Source organism: Sinocyclocheilus grahami, unplaced genomic scaffold, assembly GCF_001515645.1.
Source record: "Sinocyclocheilus grahami isolate Dianchi unplaced genomic scaffold, SAMN03320097.WGS_v1.1 scaffold1292.1, whole genome shotgun sequence".
Lineage (NCBI taxonomy): Eukaryota > Metazoa > Chordata > Actinopteri > Cypriniformes > Cyprinidae > Sinocyclocheilus > Sinocyclocheilus grahami.
In genome coordinates, this window is record NW_015506471.1 from 211,360 (window position 1) to 231,397 (window position 20,038).

A 20,038-nucleotide genomic window follows, 5' to 3' on the forward strand; every position below is an offset into this window, starting at 1 on the left:
CAAGTACTCGTCGGAAATGTAACGCCCCTTACCCTAATCGCGAGCTTCATCTTTCAAAACAAATGTAAAGACGGTAAATAATGTCATTAGTTTTACCATCAGTTCAAGCACAGAGCCCGAAAGGGGAACAGAGTCAGACACAGTGATGAAGCTGGTATGTGTGCAGTACACAAGCCACGGTTAAGAAAGCTGACTCCACTGTGATCTCTCTCACTCACTCTTTGTCACACACACACACACGATGCGCAAAACTCCGCATTTGAACAGTCAATAGCAAATACTTAAACTAATAACAGAACAGTAGCTGATTCAGAAGCGCCAGATGGTCATAGCAAAGTCAGAATGACCTCCTCTCCTAGGTTCACGAAACGGTCGTCCATAAAATGCATTGCTGTTCTGTTGTAAGTAATCTTAAAGATTCCTAAATGCATCTACTTTCGGAAGGCCAAATAAAGTGCTTTTGCTTTCGCACTGAAACACACAGCGTTTCCCTGACATGCTGCTTCAACACTCACTGCAGTTACTGAAACCACGCCTTCTTTCTTTTCATGAACATTTGGGCCGCATTATGCTAATATTTCCACATAGTGAGGTAGATATGTGGGGGCGTGTTAGAACAAGTCGTTTTAGGGGGGCGTGGCACAGTCTTAACTTTGATAAAGAATATCTCTTTGGTTTTGAGACTTTAGTCTTTGCAACTTCAGGGATCTTATCTATGCACAATCAGCTTGTAACACTCCAAAGAGAGAGGAAAACTTGAAATCGCATCATATGACCCCTTTAAACTACTTCAGTCTGTGTGCATTGAATTTATTTATGGTATCACTATCACGTGGTGTGATGCTCTGCGTATTATCCCGCTCTATACGTGTGTGCTCCGCTCAGTCGCTCTACTCGTATACCGTTCATGCGAATCGGAACAGCAAAGTCCACTCAAAAATTTAGCCGACAGGAAACATCAATGTAGTACAGTATTGTTTCTGTCTGCAATAGCCCTACTGTGTTGTAACATGGTGTGCTATATGGGCAACTCTGGTAACGCTGCCCTCTCATTCATTGATCTGCTGACCGCTATGTTATGCTCGCGTGTTCTGATAATAATAGCTTTCTAGGACTAAACATTATTTGGATAATTGGTAAAAAAAAAAAATCTTAACCCTACTGTTAGACCTACCTGAATAACTAAAAAGCAATTTATTTCATTCGAAGGCCTGTCGTTATTTTTTATTTGTGCTATCATTATTAATTTCTTTTTGTTTATATTTTATTACTGACTGCTTGTCATTTTTTTATTAAATTCAAAGTTTGAAATCAAGCTATCTCGTGCTACTGCACCAAAATTACCCCAGTATAAAATAAAAAAAACTCTGAGTGAGCAAAAATGTGTGAGATAGCTAGTTATAATGGTAATTAAATAATGTTTACATATGTATAAAAGCCTACATTAAAATCTGTCATATAAATTGGTCTCTTCATTAGAAATTTGCCTACTGATTGCCACCATTGTTGGACAAAATTTAATAATATTAAAAATAGCTGTATGACATTATATTCTGCAGTTCTTCCCTGTTGTACCGAATATCTATACTTTTCAAATTATTACATCGAAGTTAGAAATTCAAATATTGTGACAATTAATTTTGTGGGGTGCCACAAGTTTGTTAAAATTTCCAAAGGGTGCCGCGACTAAAAAAAGGTTGGGAAACACTGATCTATCTAACTAAAAGCAACAGCACAAATTAATACAATAGAGTAAACATACATATAAAATAAACAGTGATTTTCAGGGTTTTTAGTAGGGGTGCTCTGATCAGGATTTTTGAGGCCGATCGCCAATCACAGAAAGCAGCATCTGCCGATACAGATCTTTTTAAAGCCTTATTTTTTATCATGTAGAATTATTTATAGTAATACTCCAATCAGGAGTTTTAGACATTTATTCAGGGCCTGGATTTCATTTTTGAAAATGGGGGGGGGTATTCTCCTCTTATAATGTGACTCTTCTGAGAGGGGATTTTTTTTAATTTGAGGGGTGGAGGGGAGCATTTTTTTTAGATATTTTAAAAAAATATTTATCTCACCTAGGGATGGAACGATTACCGGTTTCACGATAAATCACGATAAAATGCCCTGACGGTTAGTATTACCATTTAAATTTTTATTATCATCAAAACCGTGTTTGATTATCGCGCTTTTGAAAACTCGCGGTAAATCCTGTCCAGCCACCATCGGTCTGACGCAGAAGCAGCATGCAATGTTTTTTTTTGTTTTTTTTGCACGAGACGAAATGGCGGAAGGCAGTGACAGCGCTCGGGAGCATCTAAGAGGACCAAAACGGTGGTCTGGTCATATTTTGGCTTTTACAAGAGTCCTGAAGGCAATTTAAACGAGGACGTCACCCTGTCTGCTGATCTTGCAAGAAGAAAGTCACTGCAAAGTTATCTTCGTGACCACCACCCACTGTTATAGCGAATGCAAGGCAACTTTTACCTCAGTACCAAAACTAACTGGGCAAATAATTGGATACAAAATATTGATTAGAGATTAAATATTTCGTTATCTCACTTGTTTAACGCAAAGCTTCCGCGAAGAAAAGTTTGCAGCAAGTGGCTTTGAGCCAAGATGAACGAACGTTCAATCTATAAGGTTGACATTTAAGGGATAATGTATTGTATATTCATAGTTAACTTATTACACAGATTTTTGGTTTTGTTTACCTATAATAATATATAAATATGGGTTTATTGTATTTTTGATTTTGCTAATATTTTTTCTGAAAAAAGATAAGCATGTATAGTGATGAAAGCCAAAATATTAAATGTAATGGATTCATATTTACTGATTATTGCGCTTTTTTGAACAGGGAGGTCAAAATGGCCATTTTCACCTGAGATTCAGAGCCAATTTACAGGGGGCTAAAAATTGCTTCAGAAAGATGGCAGCATCATAATGTTACTCTTACACAGAGATTGGTAGGTCTATTAGTGAAATCTGTTGACTTTAGCAATCTTTGTTGCATTATGTGCCAATGGTAACCATTCAAAAATGGGGAAAGAGCACTTCAAGTTTTTCTCAAGTTTGCAGGCCTGTGACAAACCATGAGTCACAGGAGTGGTGGGATGTTGATCAGTACTGACTTGTGATGTGCGTCATCATGCGTCTCAAACAAATGAAAGCATTTGGGGTGGACCTAAGACAGCCCTCACATGAACGCTCCCGATAAAATTATTTAGGCTAAGCATCAACATTCACAAACCACTGTTCACTGTTGTTTTTAACAGAAAAGAATTGTTACGTGCCCTTATGAAGTTGTGATTACGTGCCCGTAATCACAACTTCATAAGTGGGAAATAGGAAGTTTCCGATAGCACGTGAAGAGTGCATCGTTTTGTTAACTTTGTGGTTTATTTTGAGTCGTTTGGGATGCGGTAATACACGGCCCTCTCACAATATATTACTTTACAGATCTATCACTTTTGCCGCTCAGAAATGTACACACAATGCTGCATGTATCCGAAGTTCCACGCTATTTGTCTTGACAAACTTTATTTAGTTGTATTTAAAGCAGAATATCTGAAGAATTCGTCAGATTATGAATGACCAAGATTAATTGTTATCTATAGGTAAAGTATGAACCGTGTGATTACTCGGGATCCTGTTTACCTGGGGTTTAGAATTACCCAGTGTTAATTATTCCAAGTGTGAGGGCTCTTAAATGTGTGAGGTACTATCAGTGATTCTGCCAAATATGCCCTTTAGCGGTAGATACTACTTAAAGGTACAATATGTAAGTTTTCACCCCTAGAGGGCGCGTATTCAAAAGAAACAAAGGCGTAGTTTGATGACGCCGTGACTGAGTGTGGAATCATGGGAGTTGTCGTCTTCATCCCCACAGGCGACGCAATCTGACGGGACTCAGGCAGAAATCATGTTCATGGATGAGCTAATGTATTAAAGATTTATTAACATCGTAGTATGAAGCAGTGTGAGGCGGAAAGCAGTCGAAGCGAAACGAGGCCGCTGAAGCAATTGCTAATGAGAGACAAGAGTGACACATGGCTCGAAAGCAGCGGAGATTTTATTATGCCACACTTTAGCACTTCCACTCCTTCCGGTTGTGCGTATGTGGGGTAAAGCAGCATTGTTTTATCATACTAGATACGTTTGAAAGTTCTGTTATAATGCTAGTCTGTGCTGTCCTCACCTGTCTAATAAAATGCACAACATAAAGCATCTTTGGTGTTTCCAATGTTTTCTGCTAAACAAAACCGGAAATCGAGGGTGTATGACGTCATTGGCAGGTGACACAATGACACTATAGACACTGTCCGTGTCACTAGTTAAAGTTGCTTATTTCTCTGGGTTTAAACATTCTTCGAAACAATATTCAGATGTGTGCAACGCATTTTATGGACGACTGTTTCCTGGGAGAGTAGACTACAATGAATCTGTTCTGACTCCCAGACTGTAAGTACGTTTTTCATATTTAAAGGATTTGCCACTGATGATTCAAACGCGAGTTTTGAGCTGTGTAGAGTAGCACTTGTTGTTTGTCATTTTTCCGATCACACATCCCGACATGGTTTTATGTTTACACGGCGCGATGCAACACAACGCGTAAAAAGACAGTATAAATCATTATAATCCGTAATTATGTCCCCACTGGATGCAACGCGCGATGCAACACAACGCGTAAAAAGACAGTATAAATCATTATAATCCGTAATTATGTCCCCACTGGATGCAACAAGTGCCTCGTTTATAATGGGTTTTAATGTTTTGGTCTCATCGCTCCGGCCGGGACACGGTATCACAATAATGGTAAGAGGCGTAACATTTCCGTCACATGCTTGAGGTATTCGGCCAATCACAACGATGCGTTTCAGAAAGGCGGGGCATAGAGGAGAAACAATAATGTACAGTATGTGGAAAATTATGTGTTTTTTTACCTTAAACCGCATAAACACATTTCATTGCAACAAATACACAAAATAATGTTCTTTTTAGCAACATCATATGACCCCTTTAAGACTTCTTGAGTTATAGGCATGCAAACTTTGGAAAAATAATATTTATGGCATTCGGACAGTTATGTTCAATGCAGTTTTTTTGACAGAAGGAAACCCGATACATTTCTAGTTTCAACATTATTTGTTCTTCAGACATTCCTCTTTAAAAGAAAATAAGTATCATATTTTTGGATATTGACCCACATTTGGTTTTTGACCACTAAAAATGTGTACAATTTAACGATTTACTCCTGGAGCCATATTGAAATTCCAATATCTCAAGAACTGAACAATATAGGGCCTTAAAAATGAAGACGTCAAGAGAAAAGTTTAAGACCCAAAATCTAAAAGGGCATTAAGATATCTTTTAATACTTTTTTTTTTTTAAAGTATTAAATCTACTTAAAGTGCTCTTTCCCCATTTTTGAACGGTCACCATTGGCACATAATTCAACAAAGATTGCTAAAATCAACAGATTTTACTAAGGGTGTATTCACACCAGGAAAGCCCGCTAGTTCACTTGCTTTGGTCCGGACCCAATACAATGTCGATTTTTTTTGTTTGTTTGTTTGATGCAGTTCGCTTTCACACTGCCCTTTTTTGCAAGTGAACCAGAAATTGTAAACAAAACCACACGTGTGCTAAGGCGATCCATTCATTGGACAAATTCTCAAGCAGGGAAAAACAGGAAGTACAAAAACAGGCTAATCATGGAGATTTTTCATAGTGCAATTTTTATTAATGAATTGGTGTTTTCAGATACTAACACAATATGAAGAAACTTATGAGCATCATATGAGACCATGTCATACGATGTTGTAATTACGACTTGCCGAAAATAAAATCTACAGATATAAAATACTTAAAGCATATCACAATGTTAGTTTAAACATTTAACCTATATAAATGTCTGCTATTAGGTGCATATCCAATCGTTTGTGCGGAGAGTGGAAGCTGAAGTGCGCTTCAGGACATCAGTGGAAACAAATTTAATACGCCATAATTTTTGCTCATAAAGGTAAGAATAATACATCGTTCGGAACTGTAAAGGGTCTATTTTTATTTGTGTGCACTCACAATATCAAGAAAACGTTGTGCTTTTGTAAAATAAAGAAAACAAATAGGATGCGCTTGCCGTCTCTGTCTTGAACAGGAGCGCTTCACAAAAATGCACAGAAATTCAGCTAATATTTTCCTTACAGACTTGATGAATATATCTATAGAAAGCTTTAAATGACTACAAAACGAAATAATTCAAATCCATAACCTCTTATGTAATCCGTAAAGATGCATTTCTTTCTAAAAGCGTGTCCAATGATGAGATGGTGAGTCAGGGTCATCAACTTCATAGCGACACTGACTCATAAAACACTAGTTTATTAATAAAAAATTCAAATATCTCCTTACTATTTTCCCCCAACATAGTCATGTTAATTTTTGCAGCAAGCTTTAGCCTATTTAGCACGCTCGGGTCACGTTGCTGTACGCCATGGTCACGAAAACTCATAATTTGTATGTGTTTTTAAGCATTATTTAAGCCATTGAAACACAAATAACAGCACTATATGCGAGAGCTGTCTGTTTCTGAGCGTGATTTCTGCAATTGTATCGGATCGAGGTCGGGTCATATTCACATCTTACACGAACTGTACCAGAATTCGTTTGGAAGTGAACCGAGACCACCTCTTCCGCTGGGTACGGTTGTTTGGTCCGCACCAGAGTGTGATTGCTGTATTCACACCTGCCAAAAAGTTCCGCACCAAGAGGGGTAACAAACTTGAGTTCGATTCAATCGAACCAAACAAGACAGATGTGAATATAGACCTACCAATCTCTGTGAAAAAGTAACATTATGATGCTGCCATATTTCTGAAGTCATTTTTACCCCCCTGCAATTTGGTTCTGAATTTTGGGTGAAAATTGCCATTTTGACCCTCCTCTTCAAAAAAGCGCATTACTCCGTAAATATTCATACATGACATTTAATATTTTGGCTTTCATCACTAAATATGTTTATCTCTCTTCGGAAAAATATATTATCAAAATCTAAAATTTGAGCCGGGGATCTCTGGTTGAGTTGACACAGAATGACCCTATTAAAAGATGGTTTAGTAGGTTATTATATTAATCAATTTAATATAAACGTGCGACTAGTTGACTAGAAAAATCCTTAGTCTGGGGCAGGCCCTACTTGGCACAAGGAACCGATCAATTATTAAAATAAAATCCTATGACATTACGAAATGTGCGACTGCAAATCATGTCACGTTGTATTACATTGCACAAGTTATGCATGTGTAATTAGTCAAATTTTTATTTTTTCATCTTTTTTATGTATGGGGTGCTTTGGTCTTTCTTGGGGGTGCTGGAGCACATGCTAGCTCCTTCATAGTGCCGCTCATGAGCATCAATATATCAAGGCAGGCATGTTTGTAACCCTCTTATTTCATCGATAGCGCTGGTGCAGCCACCACTCATAATGCTTACCTATTAAGGGTGTAATAGTTCAGCTTACTCACGATTCAGTTTGTATCACGGTTGTAGTCACAGTTTCGGAACGGTTGGGTATGTGCTATGTTTAGGGGAAAAAACTATACGGTCAAATAAAAATAAAGAAAATAAGAACAAATAATCTAACTACAAGAAACACAATACATACACTACAAGCACAAATAAATACAACAGAGCAAAAGTACAAATAAAATAAACAGTGTTTTTTTTAGGTAGGTCTAACATTAGTTTTTAGGTACAGAAAATGAATACACATGAATACAAGTAAAATAACATTGCATATTTGACAGTATAAATTAAAGATTAATCTCTTTTTTTAAGATATATAAGCTATTCAGCCAAAAGCAGTGAGTGGTTTCCTTGTTTTTGTTGTTTGATTAACATTCAAATAAGTGCTGTCAATGCACAGATCCAGTACACAGATACTGTACTTTCAACTATGTCTGCTAGGATACTTATCAAGATGGGTATTTTGACACAATTTTTGTGAGAATTTGTCCATTCAAGCACAAGACTTGAAATCGAACTCAATATTTGTGCAAGTTCTGAGACGCGAGTTTGCTCGCTATGGATGAGTGTGCACACAAATCTTCTCCCTGTGTGAAGTTTCTCATTCATGTCTTCTGGCTCTTGAATGTTTAAACTGAAAAGGCTTAAATGAGTTTAGTTTAAACACAGATGGCAACATGTGCTGTTCAGGTCTCACCTGCATGCACGCTATCAACCCTTGGGTGATGACAGCATAAATGACAGGTCATATTTGAGCATGTCGCACTCACACTGAACAGAGAGTGACTGGTTTGTCCATGTGTTGTTGTTTTTTTTTTTCCATTGCTGTCGTTGTAATGTATTGGGAAGCCAGAATGCTCATACCCATCAACAGAAACATACATTAGCCAAACTCTGTCTGTTTTACATGTTGTTATTTATAAAAACTTTATTATAGAAGTGTTGTCAGATTTCAAGTTGAACCATGATACAAGTGGGATTTGGATTCTGATGCTAAACATGGCCAAAGTTTAAAAAAAACTAGTTGGACGTTTGACTTGAGTATTTGTGCCAAATACACTCCTTTAGGGTTCGTGTAAGTTTCAGAAAGTTTTTTTGGGGAGGAGGGGTATGGACCTGTATTTTGTTTTGTTTTTGTGTGTAAAATGTGTGTGTTGCATAGTGTGTTTGTGATTTTTGTGGCAAAGCCATGAAGAGAGGGCTGTGTTTGTTTTGGGTGGGGATGTTTTTGTTTGAATGTTGATTTCATTTATCAGCATTGTTTCTCAGATATGGCTAACTTCACCTTTTAAGGGAACAAAATCCATATCAATTAAACTTATTGAACAAAACACAGTTGTTCCACTTACGATAAAACTAGAAACTAGACCTTTTTTCGGACAGTAATGTCCTCAAAGTCATGTTCATTCTAACTATATTGTTCTTGTTGTCTAATGTATTGAAATGTTCATAAAAAATATCTGTCCAGATTGTCATTTATGGGGACATACCAAAGAAGGAGAATGTGGTTTACCTGTCAAACCATCAATCCACAAGTAAGTCTCAATGCTCTTATCTATAAATGTTACAAAATAGATGATGCATACCATGGGAAAACTTTTTTTTTATATGTATTTTTATTTGTTGGTAAATAATATGGTACCACACTGTATATCTCCGTATCATGGTATCTGACACCATTACTGTACCATTTGTAAGGGTTGTGTTCTCCATTGTAGCTGATTGGATCATTGCTGACATGTTAGCCATTCGACAAAATGCACTTGGACACGTAAGATACGTTCTGAAAGATGGTCTGAAGTGGCTTCCTTTGTATGGATGGTATTTCTCACAGGTAGTGTATGCATCTAATTCAAAACCTTTAGACCTCATTTATGTTCTTGGTTTTTGAATGGTTTTATATACAGTTTACACAAGTTTATTCTGCTTGTGTTCAATGAATAGGACCGGTTGTATGTTTGTGGTTTGACTATGATTGATGTCCTTCACAGCATGGAGGTGTGTATGTGAAGAGAAGTGCCAACTTTGATGAGAAAGCCATGAAAAAGAAATTATCTTCTCAGACCAAACTGGGTACACCTGTGAGTATATATCCATAGCACTCACTGAATGAAAATCCAGAACCTGTGTTGTGCTGGACTAATAAAACAGCAGATGTTCCATACAAGTTAAAGGGTTAGTTCACCCAAAAATTCTGTCATTAATTACTCACCCTCATGTCGTTCCAAACCCGTAAGACCTTCATTCATATTCGGAGCACAAATTAAGATATTTTTGATGGAATCTGAGAGCTGTCTGACCCTGCATAGACCGCAATACAACTGAAATGTTCCCAAGTCCAGAAACGTAGCAAGGAGATCGGTAAAATAATCCGTGTGACATCAGGGGTTCAACCGTAATTTTACGAAGCTACGAGAATAATTTGTGCACAAAAGAAAAAAAAAAGAACGACTTTATTCAACAATTTATTAAAAAAATAGTGCCATTTTGGAGAGTATCCGCTGGACGTAAACCGTGTATGCTGTTCTGTGTCAGCTGCGTCACACGGATACACTGTTTTCGTTCAGTTCAAATCACCAGGGTGACGCGGAGGAGACGAATTGTTGAATAGTGGTTTTTTTTGTGTTTTTTTTTGCGCACAAAAATTATTCTCGTAGCTTTGTAAAATTACGGTTGAACCCCTGATGTCACACGGATTATTTTACCGATCTCCTTTCTACATCTCTGGACTTGGGAACATTTCAATTGTGTTGCTGAAATTGCATATTGCAGTTAGGGCTGGACGATATGGCCTTCGGTCGATACGATATAATTCCGATATTGATATGAACACTATCTGAAATAGAAATCTTTTGTAACATTATAAATGCCTTTATCATCACTTTGGATCAAATAATTGCAGCCTTGGTGAGCAGAAGAGAATTCTTAAAAAAAAAAAAAATTCTTACTGTTCAAAAACTTTTGACTGGTAGTGTAGGCTGATTATTCTTATAGATTGAAACAAATGTGCTTCAGCCAGAAAAAAGGGTATGAAAAGTGCTCCGAGTCGCTGCAGAAAACAAAAAAATTTAACTACAACCAAAACTGGAAATGTTGCTGGAGACGGGCTTATTTAAAATGAAAACTCATTCTCTGCCAGCAGGAGGCGCTTTTAGAGGGATAAAACTAGCGGTTTCCCCAGTAATGGCTGTAACCAAAGTAGCTCCGCTCATGAATGCTACTTTATCAGATCAAATGAAAATGCCATCGAAACTTTTCTGAAGACAATCAATTCCCTTCAGAGATACATTCATATAAAACACCCGCGCCGTCTTATGATTTTGAAACGTGCAGTGCTCATGTTTATTCAACGAAGTCAAACGGCACAAATAAATCAATGTATGGGAAACTGGTAATGTATATCGAAATATTGGAAATGTTTAAAAATCATATCACCATTATTGAAAAAAATTATATCGCGATACATATTGATATTGAAGAATTGTCCAGTCCTAATTGCAGTATTGTACATTTTAGCATTTCAAAATGTTGTGCAGCCCTAAGCCCTATTCAGAGGGGATTAGTTTTCCAGGGAGACATTAGAGAAATTGTTTTACAGACGTACTTTGCGATTTTAATCCCATCTGAATCTGCCAAATCGGTTTTTCCTCCCACAACCTCTGTAATAATCCCAGAGCAAATTACCTACTGTTTTTTGGCAAATTTAGTGATCATCTGAGAAATCAAATGCGAATGTCTCTGATTGCCCCCAGTTTTTTTTTTCACAACGCGTTTTTGCCACTGTGAACTAGATGCTCTTACTACTCCATGCATTTTCGCTGTGTTTGCCTCCCGGCAAAGAAAAAAATTAAATAAAATCAAGAGCCAAATCATGTTAACTGTTAAAGGAGTCATCGGATGCAAAATTCACTTTTACATGTTGTTTGAACTGAAATGTGTCTTGTCAGTGTGCACAACCACCCTATAATGATAAAAATCCACCCAATGTTTTTTTAAATCCCCAGAAGTTATAACCCCTTTCTCAGATCAATCCATTCTCAGGCCCCTCCCATGATTGTTGATTGACACTGGCGCCCTGAGTGAGCTGTCAACAGTCCGCCATTGTTTCAAGAGGTAGACAAGAATTTCTCCTACGCGATTGAGGTGTTTTGTTGTTGGATGTTATAATGAACATAGCAGTCGTCATTTACTCCTGAGGTGTTTTGTTGCTGGATGTTATAATGAACATAGCAGTCGTCATTTACTCCTGACATCTGAGCCGCTGAAGGATTACTTCTGTATTTGAAGAGAATGCTCCCCGATCTACCTAAATGCGTTTATGTTCGCACAAATCTTTTGTGATCCAGCTTCACCTACAGAAGAACCGAGTATACTTTTTTTTTATGGATCTTTGCAAATTGCCTTTCCTAATAATGTGCTAGTTAGCAAGTTCCACGGCTAAAGTTTAATGTCTCATGAGTAGAGCCCGACCGATATGGGTTTTTTGGGGCCGATACCGATATTAGGGAGTTAAAGAAAGGCCAATAACGATATATCGGCCGATATTCTTTGTGTATATTATAGTACAGTACCAGTCAAAAGTTTGGACACTTTCCCATTCGTGTGTCCAAATATTTGACTGGTACTATATATAGAATACAGTATATACATAAACAGAATATATATACATAAACAGTTTTTGCAATGATCACTCAAATGTGATGATCAAACACTTATAATGGTGATATGTAAGGGCATTTAACAATTTAACAATAAACTTGCGATGAGTGCGATGCACAAAGTAACGTGGTGTTAGTTGTAACACACGTGGTTTTAATATTTATTTTACCATAGTAACATTTAAATTCTGACTTAAGTAAATGTATCTCAGTTTTTATTATTCATTTAAAATTAGACAAATCTGCTATTATTTTAATCTCCAAACTGTTATTTATCATGGGGCACGTTGTAACACTGCGTTACAATGTGCTATTCTATGACATTAGTGATGTAATTTACACTATTTACTTTAATTAATTTTAATGAGAAACAACGAGAAACAGGTGAATAAAGACTGACAGTCAATGTTTAATGTTTAGAAATTATTATTTCAAGACATGTAAATCATTTTTGCTGGTTTATGTGGGCCGTCCCAAGCATGGTTGCAATGTGTTCATTGTCAAAATCCAAAATCAGATTATATTTAATTCTTAAAAAACGCCATTATTTTATTTGAACAAAAAATATATATATATGTGTGTATATTAATTATACAGTGGGTACGGAAAGTATTCAGACCCCCTTAAATTTTTCACTCTGTTATATTGCAGCCATTTGCTAAAATCATTTAAGTTAATTTTTTTTCCTCAATGTACACACAGCACCCCATATTGACAAAAACACAGAATTGTTGACATTTTTGCAGATTTATTAAAAAAGAAAAACTGAAATATCACATGGTCCTAAGTATTCAGACCCTTTGCTCAGTATTTAGTAGAAGCACCCTTTTGATCTAATACAGCCATGAGTCTTTTTGGGAAAGAGGCAACAAGTTTTTCACACCTGGATTTGGGAATCCTCTGCCATTCCTCCTTGCAGAGCCTCTCCAGTTCTGGCAGGTTGGATGGTAAACGTTGGTGGACAGCAATTTTTAGGCGGAATTTCATGTGAAGTCCACTTCGCAGGGCACTTACGGTCGAGTAAGACAACGCGTGAATGCTGCCTGAACAAGAGACCTCCTTACTGAAGTGAAAGCGTTGTCTCGCGAACGCGCCGGCGGATCTCCACCAAATTCGGGGGATCCCTTCAGCTCGAGGAGCCTTCTCGAACGCCACCCTCCGCACGTCGGTAGCCCCCCGGGATCGCTAGATTGGTCGGCGCCGGACCGTGAATTTAACCACCCGTAACTCCCGAACCCCGGGGGCTATCGATGCGGCGGTGGTCTCATTCGAAAGAGAGCCTCGAGACGTACACTCGATTCGCGTTCGAGAGGCTTCCTCGAGTTGAAGAGATCCCCCGAATTTGGTGTGGATTCCGTTACGGAGATATGGCCGTTCAAAGTTTCAGTGGTTTTCCTTTTACTTAAGTTTTAAAGTGTTTCATCCAGGTCCCCAGTAGCAAACAATGGAGCGCGCTCTGCTGGACAAACTAAGTAATTACACCATTTCAAGCATTTTGTCTGCATTATGTTCTGTCAAAAAAAAAAAGTTTATTCACAGGCTCATATCGGCCGATAATATCGGCAAAACGATATGTCGGTCGGGCTCTACTCATGAGAACTGCTCGTCACCCCACAGAGGGAGAGGGGTGGGGTGAGCAGAGCTCATTAGCATTTAAAGGGACATGCACCAAAATGGGTCGCTGTGAACAGAGCTGTTTTTGACCAGGTAAAAAGGCTGTTGTTTTACACTACCATTGTAAAATTTTAACCAAAGTATGTTATGGACTTTTCATTAAGACCCTAAAGAATCATATCAACTTGTGGAAAATGGCCATCCGATGACCCCTTAAAGACTAGCTACTGTAATATCAGTGTCAGGTTAGATTACTTGCCTTCATATCTGCACTCAATTACGTAATGTTTTAATTAAATATGTATGTTTATGAACATTAAACGTGGTTTTACCGCGGGATTAAATTCCCGAATAAAACGCGGTGGCGGTCGGTAACTCTGGTGTAATTTTAACAGGAGTGGGCTGTCTAACAATATCCTGTTCCTGACGTCCATTCAGAACAGCATATCTACGCTTTATTCTTATTGACCAGTCAATAATTATGTCGTAATTATGTCATCACATAGAATAACGCTGCATGTTTCAAAGCTCTTCAGTGGACCTTTAATGTAATGCACTCGGACTGTTATGCACACATGCATTCTGCGTCAAGCGTTTTATTTGCGGGGTCTGTGCACAGCATGTGCATAACGGTCCTCAGAGCAGGCTGTACCGGTGGTAAATATACGGCCCTCAGACAGAACAGGCAGGTTGTCGATGAGTGACAGAGCAGAATAAGGATGGAGCAAAGTGTGGATGCTCTGTCCTTAAACCGTTTAACTCGGTTTTGTTTATATTTTGCTTAGTCTATCATTTTAAATGACAGATGTCCTATTTATTTATTTTTCTCTGCGACGCTTTTCCTACTGTTTACAGAAAAATGTTAAACGAATTGTATCCTGACAAGACGAATAAAAATAAGAAATACAATTTTTGTACATTTTCTCTGTGACACTTTTTTTCCCTACTGTGTTGCATAAAACTAATTTTGTGTCTTAAGATCATTCATATAAATTCAAGTCAATAAATTCAAGACACTTGATAAGACGAATAAAATAACATAGTTTTGTGCAGACTACACTTTTATTTGTTAGCCTATCTCTCTTTCTTTCAGTAGCGGAAATTTAAATGTGAGATTCTGGAAATGAGATCTAAATTTAGTGGGAAAGGTCGGGTCAGGAAGAAAATTATTCTAAGCGGACAGCGGGTGAACAAAGAGTGAATACATAGCGGGAGCGGGACTAAAAAAAATAGTCCCGCGCAGACCTCTACTCGGTATCTCTTCTACTCATCAGTGTGTGCTGTTTGTCTAAACCACTTCTCCTAATCTCATCCATATCACAAAAAAATATAGCATTCTGTCTAGAATTCAAATGGGTCTGATAAGTTTTATGAGCTGCGCCGACTCACGCATATGATCTGCTCCGTGCTATTGTGTCTCTTCAACGGAGCAGACTATATGCGCTGCAATGGTTTGCGTGACACAACGCGAAATCAGACTTCTTTATCCCCAATGGAAACTATACTGTCTGAATAGTTCCCTAGCTCCTACGTATATAGTAGGGGTGGAATGGTTCAATTTACTCAGTTCGGTTTGTATCACTGTTTTAGAGTCATGGTTTCGGTACGGTTCGGTATGTGCTATGTTTAGGGAAAAATGATAGTCAAATAAAAAAAATGAAAATAAGAATAATCTATCTAACTACAAGCACCAGCACAAATAAATACAATAGAGTAAAGACACAAATAAAATAAACAGTGATTTTTCAGGGGTTTTTTAGGTAGGCTATCTCGATTCTCAAATAATATGTGTAAATACTTGAAAAATTTTCCACCTTTATAGATTATGTTGATCTATAATGGGCGATGGTCAAAATAGCCTAATGATGTAATCTATTAACTATGCATAAAAACTATTTACTTAAAGGCACAATTTGTAAGATTTTTTTATTAAAATATCCAAAATCCACTAGAACAGTGTTATATATTTTGCTGACTTGTGTACTTACTTTATCCCAAATGTTTCGAAGAATGTTTAAATCCAGAGAAGTAAGCAATTTTAACTAGTGACACGGACCGTGTCTATAGTGTCATTGTGTCGCCTGCCAATGATGTCATAATCCCTCGATTTCCGGTTTTGTTTTGTAGAAAACATGGAAACACCAAAGACGCTTTGATATGTTGTGCGTTTTAATAGAGTAGCATTATAACAGAACTTTCAAATGTGTCTAGTATGATAAAACAGCGCTGCTTTTTTTTCCCCACTTACGCACGACCGGAAGGAGCAGAAGCGGTCGACTGTGGCATAATAAACGCTCCGCTGCTTTCGAGCCGTGTGTCACGCTCGTTCAGCGGCCTCGTTTCGCTTCGACAGTGGACCTTTAATGTAATGCACTCGGACTGTTATGCACACATGCATTCTGCGTCAAGCGTTTTATTTGCGGGGTCTGTGCACAGCATGTGCATAACGGTCCTCAGAGCAGGCTGTACCGGTGGTAAATATACGGCCCTCAGACAGAACAGGCAGGTTGTCGATGAGTGACAGAGCAGAATAAGGATGGAGCAAAGTGTGGATGCTCTGTCCTTAAACCGTTTAACTCGGTTTTGTTTATATTTTGCTTAGTCTATCATTTTAAATGACAGATGTCCTATTTATTTATTTTTCTCTGCGACGCTTTTCCTACTGTTTACAGAAAAATGTTAAACGAATTGTATCCTGACAAGACGAATAAAAATAAGAAATACAATTTTTGTACATTTTCTCTGTGACACTTTTTTTCCCTACTGTGTTGCATAAAACTAATTTTGTGTCTTAAGATCATTCATATAAATTCAAGTCAATAAATTCAAGACACTTGATAAGACGAATAAAATAACATAGTTTTGTGCAGACTACACTTTTATTTGTTAGCCTATCTCTCTTTCTTTCAGTAGCGGAAATTTAAATGTGAGATTCTGGAAATGAGATCTAAATTTAGTGGGAAAGGTCGGGTCAGGAAGAAAATTATTCTAAGCGGACAGCGGGTGAACAAAGAGTGAATACATAGCGGGAGCGGGACTAAAAAAAATAGTCCCGCGCAGACCTCTACTCGGTATCTCTTCTACTCATCAGTGTGTGCTGTTTGTCTAAACCACTTCTCCTAATCTCATCCATATCACAAAAAAATATAGCATTCTGTCTAGAATTCAAATGGGTCTGATAAGTTTTATGAGCTGCGCCGACTCACGCATATGATCTGCTCCGTGCTATTGTGTCTCTTCAACGGAGCAGACTATATGCGCTGCAATGGTTTGCGTGACACAACGCGAAATCAGACTTCTTTATCCCCAATGGAAACTATACTGTCTGAATAGTTCCCTAGCTCCTACGTATATAGTAGGGGTGGAATGGTTCAATTTACTCAGTTCGGTTTGTATCACTGTTTTAGAGTCATGGTTTCGGTACGGTTCGGTATGTGCTATGTTTAGGGAAAAATGATAGTCAAATAAAAAAAATGAAAATAAGAATAATCTATCTAACTACCAGCACAAATAAATACAATAGAGTAAAGACACAAATAAAATAAACAGTGATTTTTCAGGGGTTTTTTAGGTAGGCTATCTCGATTCTCAAATAATATGTGTAAATACTTGAAAAATTTTCCACCTTTATAGATTATGTTGATCTATAATGGGCGATGGTCAAAATAGCCTAATGATGTAATCTATTAACTATGCATAAAAACTATTTACTTAAAGGCACAATTTGTAAGATTTTTTTATTAAAATATCCAAAATCCACTAGAACAGTGTTATATATTTTGCTGACTTGTGTACTTACTTTATCCCAAATGTTTCGAAGAATGTTTAAATCCAGAGAAGTAAGCAATTTTAACTAGTGACACGGACCGTGTCTATAGTGTCATTGTGTCGCCTGCCAATGATGTCATAATCCCTCGATTTCCGGTTTTGTTTTGTAGAAAACATGGAAACACCAAAGACGCTTTGATATGTTGTGCGTTTTAATAGAGTAGCATTATAACAGAACTTTCAAATGTGTCTAGTATGATAAAACAGCGCTGCTTTTTTTTCCCCACTTACGCACGACCGGAAGGAGCAGAAGCGGTCGACTGTGGCATAATAAACGCTCCGCTGCTTTCGAGCCGTGTGTCACGCTCGTTCAGCGGCCTCGTTTCGCTTCGACGGCTTTTAGCCTCACCCTGCTTCATTCTACTACGTTAATAAATCATTAGCTCATCCATGAACATGATTTCTGTCAGAGTCCCATCGGAACATGATTTGTGTGTGGATGAAGACAACTCCCATGATTCCACACTCAGTCACGGCGTCATCAAACTACGCTTTTGTCTCTTTGTCTCGTGAATATGTGCCCTCTAGCGGCGAAAATTACATATTGTGCCTTTATGTAACAGGGTGTCATGCCATCAAATATTTTTAGTACAACTGACTTTGTATTTAATGTGAATTTAATAAAAACATTGTAAGTTAGGCTAAAATCATAACACTTTCATTGTAGATAAAGAGAGCAAAGAGCATTTACATTATCAAAAAACATTTTCACTCTCTTCAGTTTAGAGTTCAAGCACTCTCAAAAACTCCAATTAAAATCACTGAAGCTGTTTACACTGTGAAATGACTATCTTACTTACAAATTCGTACACACGTCTGCACTTTGTTGTTTCTGACAAGAGAATTTGCCAGAAAAGTATTCAGTCGGCGAGCAAGTAAAAAAAACAAAAAAAAAACATTCATAATCATATTACTCAGCAACCAGTAAATGAAATAACATAAATTAGATATAATTTTAAAGCTTAGAATCTGTTTTTTTTAATGAATGTAATCATTTTGGTCAGCTCTTAACGAGTGCTGAGCAGTCCCTCTAACCCTGACTGTACCGCTGGCAGGACGCCCCCTAGCTGTGCAAAAATTAATAATCATATTTTTAAAACTACAGCCTTGATCAACGCAATATAGGTGACATTTGAAAGCTTAGAGTCTGAACTTTACAATGCATGTAGCCTAATGGAAAAACTCCTAAGTAGTGCTGAGTTATTTGCTGATAATCTGGAGGGAAAAAATCGTCATTTTTGTACTATTTACTGTAATATGTTAAAAACATCATAAAGCTCAGATAGTCATGTGTCATATGTCATTTGAAAGGTCTCACAGAGTAGATTACAACGAGTATAATGTTTTGGGGTTTGACTAAACTAGCGAGTTTTTGTACGTGAAATCCCACAAGAGACCCCCGCACAAATAATATATGGATGCGGCATTTATGACACGTTTTGGCTGGTAACTTTGTGAAACATGCATGAATTGAACCAGCATTCTTTACAGCAAATTCTCACGATTAAAATGAGTCCAAATTTGTTATAATCCGTCACTTATATCTAAAGATATTCCGTTGGGAGTTAAAAAACACATAAAACCCTTCAGACGCTCATGTATCAGAGTGGTCATAATAAAACTTACAATCAAGTGACATTTTCACTCGTAACTTAATGAAACATGCACAAATCGTGGAAATATGAAAGTATAAACATTATTGTTTACATCAGAGTTTCACGATTAAAAAGAGTCCATGCTCAACAAATTCGATCTCTCCAATCCGATATTTTTCATTGAGTTCATATAACACCCTACTCTAGCGTATGTTTTTAAGTAAAGAAAACAAATGCTGGTTTCTTGTGGACTTTGCGACTCTAACTTCATGAAACCAGCATAGATTTTGGAGAGTGGCGATAATGCACCTATTTGCGTTGGTGCCAGCTGCCGTTAAAAACCAAGATGATGATGATTTTGGAAAACGGGACAGTGTTGTTTACTGCAGATGCCCACGATTAAAAAGAGACCGAATTTATTTTGGTCCATCACTCAGATCTCTAGATATCTTTCACGGAGTGAATTTAGATCCCCAGAGGAGCGCGTCCAGCCATGTCTGTCGTTCCTGTGGCCTAGCCAGTCTCCTAAAAAGTGTATCTTTTGTGAAACTTTTGTGAAAAATTCTGACCACAAAGTTTAACATGCTCAAAAAATAATTTTTCTCCTACCTTATTTCCTTCCTGAGTTATTGCATGTCAAAATAATAAAAATATGTAAAATTTCACTTTTTTCACAATTTTATTTTGGCTTTTATCAGCAGTTTCTCATCAAAAGAAAATCCAAATGTCACAATTTATTTATTTTTTAATTTAGAAAGTTTTCTTTCAAACGATACCTAACTTTTGACTGTCCTTGCTATAGTTTTGGGGTTA

At 37.4% G+C, this 20,038-nt stretch overlaps 1 protein-coding gene and 1 long non-coding RNA gene across 2 annotated transcripts in view; one reads left to right on the top strand and one right to left on the bottom strand.

Moving 5' to 3' along the window:
- LOC107568910 (uncharacterized) overlaps positions 1 to 7,670 on the bottom strand; it is an 11,837-nt gene extending 4,167 nt beyond the window's left edge. The window contains exon 1 of the long non-coding RNA XR_001606829.1: positions 7,659 to 7,670. This is a non-coding gene — a long non-coding RNA (uncharacterized lncRNA). The remainder of the gene's footprint in view (positions 1 to 7,658) is intronic.
- Positions 1 to 20,038, top strand: part of agpat5 (1-acylglycerol-3-phosphate O-acyltransferase 5 (lysophosphatidic acid acyltransferase, epsilon)) — a 61,718-nt gene that overhangs the window by 5,776 nt on the left and 35,904 nt on the right. Inside the window, exons 2-4 of the mRNA XM_016254905.1 lie at positions 8,999 to 9,065; positions 9,249 to 9,364; positions 9,522 to 9,611. Of these exons, the coding sequence (XP_016110391.1) occupies positions 8,999 to 9,065; positions 9,249 to 9,364; positions 9,522 to 9,611 (273 nt within the window). The remainder of the gene's footprint in view (positions 1 to 8,998; positions 9,066 to 9,248; positions 9,365 to 9,521; positions 9,612 to 20,038) is intronic.